Here is a 6,517-nt window from a genome sequence, read left to right on the forward strand (position 1 = left end):
TGCGCCCCCACCCTCGTGGGTGCCTCGGGACTCTTCTGGCCCATCTCCGATACTCCGTGGGCTTCTTCTGGTCCAAAAATAAACTCCATGAAATTTCAGGTCAATTGGACTCCGTTTGGTTTTCCTTTTCTGCGATACTCAAAAACAAGGAAAAAAATAGAAACTAGCACTGGGCTCTAGGTTAATAGGTTAGTCCCAAAAATGATATAAAATAGCATATAAATGCATATAAAACATCCTAGATGGATAATATAATAGCATCAATACTTCATAAATTATAGATACGTTGGAGACGTATCAGTAGGCCAATAAAAACCGGTTGCAATACCTTGTGTGAAGTTCTATCTCCAGCATGGTGTCCTCCGTAAGACTCGGAGTGGCACTTGCGTAGGATCTGTTCCTGTTCATGCTCATGTACACAACGTCTAATAACACCATCTACTCCTTCTTTATAAAGATGTGGGTCATCCCAAAAGTAATGTCTTAAATCATAGAAAAACTTTTTCTTTTTCTGGTATGTGAAACTAGGTGGTATAAATTTAGCAACAATGTAATTAGCATAATCACCATACCATGGAGTATTATGACAAGCATTTATGACACCTAATTGCTCATCAGGAAAGCTATCATCAATAGGCAATGGGTCATCAAGAACATTTTCTAACCTAGACAAGTTGTCTGCAACGGGGTTCTCAGCTCCCTTTCTATCAATAATATGCAAATCAAATTCTTGCAGCAAGAGAACCCATCTAATAAATCTAGGTTTAGCATCTTTCTTTTCCAGAAGATATTTATAGCAGCATGATCAGTGTGAACAGTTACTTTGGAATGAACAATATAAGATCTGAACTTATCACAAGCAGAAACAACTGCTAAAAATTCTTTTTTAGTAGTAGCATAATTTCTCTGGGCACTGTCTAGAGTTTTACTAGCATAATGAATACCATTCAATTTCTTATCAACTCTTTGCCCTAGAAGAACAGGCCGTTGAACAATAGGTGGAGAAATCAAGGCTTTCTTAAGTATCTCAAATGCTTCTACACAATCATCATCAAAAACAAAAGGAACATCTTTTTGCAAGAGATTAGTGAGAGGCCTAGAAATTTTAGGGAAGTCTTTAATAAACCTCCTATAGAAACCAGCATGACCAACGGAACTTCTTATACCTTTGATATGTTTAGGACACGACATCTTTTCAATAGCATCTACTTTAGCTTTATCAACTGCAATACCTCTTTCAGAAATTTTATGCCCCAAGACAATTCCTTCATTAACCATAAAGTGGCACTTCTCCCAATTTAAGACGAGATTAGTTTCTTCACATCTCTGCAAAACTCGATCAAGGTTGCTTAAGAAATCATCAAAAGAAGTTCCGTAAACGGAGAAATCATCCATGAAAACCCCAACAATCTTTTCACAAAAGTCAGAAAATATAGCAGTCATACATCTGAAAGGTAGCAGGTGCATTGCATAAACCAAAAGGCATTCATATATAAGCAGAAGTACCGAAAGGGCAAGTAAAAGTGGTCTTTTATTGGTCCTCTTTTGTCATAGGCATTTGAGAAAAACCAGAAAAACCATCTAGAAAGCAAAAATGTGTATGTTTGGATAGTCTTTCTAGCATTTGATTAATAAAAGGTAGAGCGTAATGATATTTTCTAGTAGCTTTGTTTAATTTGAGAAAATCAATTACCATTCCATAACCTGTAACAATTCATTGTGGAATCAATTCATTCTTATCATTAGGAACAATAGTAGTACCTCCCTTCTTAGGGACACAATGAATAGGACCTACCCATCTACTATTCGCCATAGGATAAATTATACCTGCCTCCATAAGCTTTAATATTTACCACTTCCTTCATCTTGGGATTTAACCGTCGTTGGTGATCAACAACTGGTTTAGCATCGGGCTCCAAATTAATTTTGTGCCGGCATAGAGTGGGACTAATGCCCTTAAGATCATCAAGGGTATATCCAATAGCGGCACGGTGCTTCTTTAGAGTTTTCAATAATTTCTTTTCTTCATGCTCTGAAAGGTTAGCACTAATAATAACAGGATATACCTTCTTTTCATCAAGATAGGCATATTTCAATGTATCGGGTAGTTGTTTAAGCTCAAACATGGGATCTCCCTTGGGTGGAGGAGGATCCCCAAGGATTTCTATAGGAAATTGTGTTTCAAAACGCGCCCTTGATTAAAGAATATTTCATCTATTTCCATTCTTTCATTCATAAACATATCATTTTCATGATCTAGCAAATATTGTTCTAACGGATGAGTAGGAGGCACGACAATAGAAGCAAGACCAATAATTTCATCCTTACTAGGCAATTCTTTATCATGGGGTTGTCTACAAAATTTAGAGAAATTAAAATCATGAGCATATCCCCTAAACCAATGGTAACAATATCTTTCTCGCAGTCTATCTTAGCATTAACAATATTCAAGAAGGGTCTACCAAATATAATGGGACAAAAATCATCTTGTGGAGAAGCAAGAACAAGAAAATTAGTAGGGTATTTTATCTTCCCACACAAGACTTCAACATCTCTAAGAATCCCAATTGGCGAAATAGTATCTCCATTGGCAAGCTTAATAGTAACATCAATATCTTCTATCTCAGCAGGTGCAATATCATTCATAATTTATTGGTATAAGGTATAAGGTATTTTTTTGACTGGGAACTGTAGGGGAAACCCCCGACAGCATATCAAAACTTTATTGATAAAGAGAGAGCAAGTACAAGTATTATGGGGGAATACAAGAGGTAATCAAACTAAACTAATGGAAGAAGGAGAAGAAACAAGTTAAAATTACAGAATATTGGCCTCAAGGTGGCAGAAATGAGATCCATCTAAGGAGATCATCCTTATAGGCAGCTTTCACTCTATGTTGCATTAAGCTAATATCATGGATGAATGCAGTTCTCCATTTATTGAGTCCAGCTCTCTCATGCCTGAAGACCTTAGCGTTCCTGAGAATCCAGATATTCCAGCAAGCAATAAACACCACTTCAGTGAAGAAGGGCTTCCTAAAACTCCTGCTAGCATTGATAACCAAATCAGCCATGGAGTCACCAGATGACCAATCAATTTGCAGATAGTTCCAAACTCTGACACTAAAAATGCAATTAAAGAACAGATGATCTCTTGTTTCCCTAGTCTGCAAAGGACAAAGGACACAATTTACTCCATCCTCCAAATGCCAATGCCTCCTTTCCACCATGTCCTTGGTGTTCAACCTGTCCATAATAAGCATCCAAGCGAATACTTTGATTTTGATTGTACAGGAGGACTTCCAGATCCAAGCTGTCAAAGGGTTGAAAGATTCTGATGCAAAAGTATGTGAGTAAAACAACTTTGGTGAGTATCCCTTGGCAGTGCCATTCCAAAACCAAATATCCTTGGACCCAGGTGTTCTATTGTGGCCACCCAACAGAGACTGGAGAGTGGTCAGGTCATCAAAAGCCTGGCTGGACAAAGGAAGGTGGAAGTGCTGGAACATGTCCTGAGAGTCCAAGAACTCTTTAACAGTGATGCAGGGGTCCTTAACATAGGAAAAGAGCCTGGGAAATCTGAATTGAAGGCTAGACACCTGATCATCAAGCTGCCAGTTGTCTGAGCACATGAGGGCAGTGTCCCCTCCATTAATCTGAACCCAAGCACACTCCCTAAAGTTTTGCATGACCTTGCATATATCCTTCCACCAAAAAGAGCCACAATCAGAAGTTCCTTGGGGTACTCTGCCATGATAGTAGGTATCCCAAATTAAAGACACCCATGGGAGATCCTTTTTATTAAGAAAGTTATTTGCATGTTTGAGCAGAAGTGCAACATTCTGAACACCAAGATTAAGAATACCAAGGCATCCCTTGTTTTTTGGCCTGCAAATAAGGTCCCAAGGAGCAAGTGAAGGGGCAGGCTCACCCCTATTCTTCCTCCAGAGGCATTGTCTCTGGATTCTCTCCAATTGCTTTAGAATTCCAGCAGGAACAACCAAACTGCAAAGGAAAAAAATGGGCATAGAAGACAAGGCAGAGTTTAGAAACTGCAGTCTTTCCCCCTGATTTAAAAAAGAGGAACTAGCTATCATTCTCCTCTCCATGGAGTCCACCAATGGCATAAAATCCACCATTTTAGGCCTTGTAGTTCCCACTGGTAACCCAAGGTAGGTAAATGGCATTTTCCCAATCTGGCATCCAAATGCAGCAGCTAATTCAGTCATGACAACAGTGTCCACATTGATGGGAATAATAAAGGATTTGTGGTAGTTCACATCAAGTCCAGTGGACACAGAGAAGATCTTGAGCATGTCCTTCAGAGCTATAAGTTGGTCCTTGTCAGCAGGCAAGATAATTAAAGTGTCATCAGCATACTGAATCACAGGGTAATCCTGGTCATGACAAGGTATATGTACATGAAGAATGCCCCTTCTGAACATGTCATTGATTACAGTCTGCAGGAGATCAACAGCTAGGACAAAAAGGAGGGGAGAGACTGGATCACCCTGTCTGACACACTTTTTACATTTGAACTTCCTACCAGGAACTCCATTAAGCAGAACAGATGAGGTACCTATGGACAAAAGTTGCTTCATCCAAAGAATCCACTTCTCATTAAAGCCCTTATCTCAATATTTGCACTATGGCCTCATGCTTAAGGGAATCAAAAACCTTCTCAAAATCCAACTTTAGAATCACAATTGGTCTCTTGGACTGGGGGCACTGGTGTAAATACTCAAAAGTCCACCCAATACAATCCTGAATTGTTCTGCTTTTTATGAAACCATACTGGTTCTTGTGAACACACTGCATAATCACCTCTTGAAACCTATTGGCTGCCATCTTAGATAGGAACTTATCACCCATTCCTGTTAAAGAGATAGGTCTGAAGTCACCCACCTCTTCAGGGGAGGGCTTCTTAGGCACCAAAGTTATATATGAATCATTGATATTTTCCAGATGAGCAGTACCATCAAAGAAAGCCTGTGCCAGATCATAAAAATCCTGAGAAATTATGTGCCAGCACCTTTTGAAGAAGAGACCATTAAAACCATCTGGACCTAGAGCTTTATCAACTGGCATATGTTTGACAATCTTGTCCATTTCCTCCTTCTCAAAAGGTATAAGGTATTGCACTCACACTAGCACCCACATCACATAAGACATGATAACAATGATCTCCTATTTTAACAGAAACAACACGCATGCCAACAACAGGTCTATGTTTATCTTTAATATCAGGTTTAGCAAGCCCAGCAGCTTCATCACAGAAATAAATAGCATGCCTATCAATATTATTAACCAAGAGATCTTTAACCATAGCAATACTAGGTTCAACTTTAATTTTTTTAGGGGGTGTAGTTGTTCTAGTATAACTCTTACGAACCACAGTTGAAGTTTTAGCATGATCCTTTATTCTAACAGGAAAAGGTGGTTTCTCAATATAAGTAGTAGGAACAATAGGATCAACATTATAAGTAATAGTTTCTTCTTCAACTTTAATAGGTTCTACTACTTTCACTTCAATGGGAGGATGATATTTAAACCACTTCTCCTTAGGGACATCAACATGAGTAGCGAAAGATTCGCACAAAGAAGCTACTATCTCATAGTCCAGTCCATATTTAGTGCTAAAATCAAGAAAAGCATCGGTGTCCATAAAATCAAACTTAAGGTTTATACCTGACTTAAGGTTTATACCTGACTCCTTACCTTCGTCGAGTTCCCAATCTTCAGAGTTACATTTAATTCTTTCCAATAAATCCCATTTGTATTCAATATCCTTCTTCATAAAAGAACCAGTACAAGAAGTATCGAGCATGGATCGATCATTACGAGAAAGTCGAGCATAAAAAATCTGAACAATAATTTCTCTTGAGAGCTCATGATTGGGGCATGAATATAACATTGACTTAAGCCTCCCCCAGCTTGAGCGATACTTTATCCTTCACAAGGCCAAAAAATATATATATAATTCCGATCACGATGAACCGGATACATAGGATAAAACTTCTGATGAAATTCCAATTTCAATCAGTTGTAGTTCCATGATCCAATATCATCACATAGCCTATACCATGTCAATGCATTTCCCTTCAAAGATAAAGGGAATACCTTCTTCTAGACAACATCCTCGGGCAAATCTACAAGCTTAAATAATCCACAAACTTCATCCACATAGATTAGGTGCATATCAGGATGTAATGTTCCATCTCCTCCATAAGGAGTAGCTAGCAGTTTCTCTATCATACCCGAAGGAATTTCATAATAAATATTTTCAGTAGGTTCAGTAGGTTGAGGAGAAACTCTTTGCTCTTCCAGTCAGGGTGAAGATACCCGGAACAAGCCCCTCAAAGGATTATTTTCCATAGTAACAAGTGACAGTAAATTTTAGCACACTATATAAATGTTTCCTTACCAAATTCCACTTACCAAAGGCTCTTCACTCCCCGGCAACGGCGCCAAAAAAGAGTCTTGATGACCCACAAGTATAGGGGATCTATCGTATTTCT

At 38.6% G+C, this 6,517-nt stretch overlaps 1 protein-coding gene across 1 annotated transcript; it reads right to left on the bottom strand.

The window, feature by feature from the left end:
• Positions 1 to 2,833: 2,833 nt before the first annotated feature.
• LOC141040842 (uncharacterized) lies at positions 2,834 to 5,108 on the bottom strand. Its single transcript, XM_073506959.1, has 4 exons — positions 4,677 to 5,108; positions 4,510 to 4,578; positions 4,167 to 4,396; positions 2,834 to 4,004 (listed from the first exon to the last, which is right to left on the bottom strand). The coding sequence occupies exons 1-4, from the start codon at positions 5,106 to 5,108 to the stop codon at positions 2,834 to 2,836; spliced, it is 1,902 nt and encodes a 633-aa protein (XP_073363060.1).
• Positions 5,109 to 6,517: the final 1,409 nt, after the last annotated feature.

Source organism: Aegilops tauschii, chromosome 2 (assembly GCF_002575655.3).
Source record: "Aegilops tauschii subsp. strangulata cultivar AL8/78 chromosome 2, Aet v6.0, whole genome shotgun sequence".
NCBI classification, from domain to species: domain Eukaryota; kingdom Viridiplantae; phylum Streptophyta; class Magnoliopsida; order Poales; family Poaceae; genus Aegilops; species Aegilops tauschii.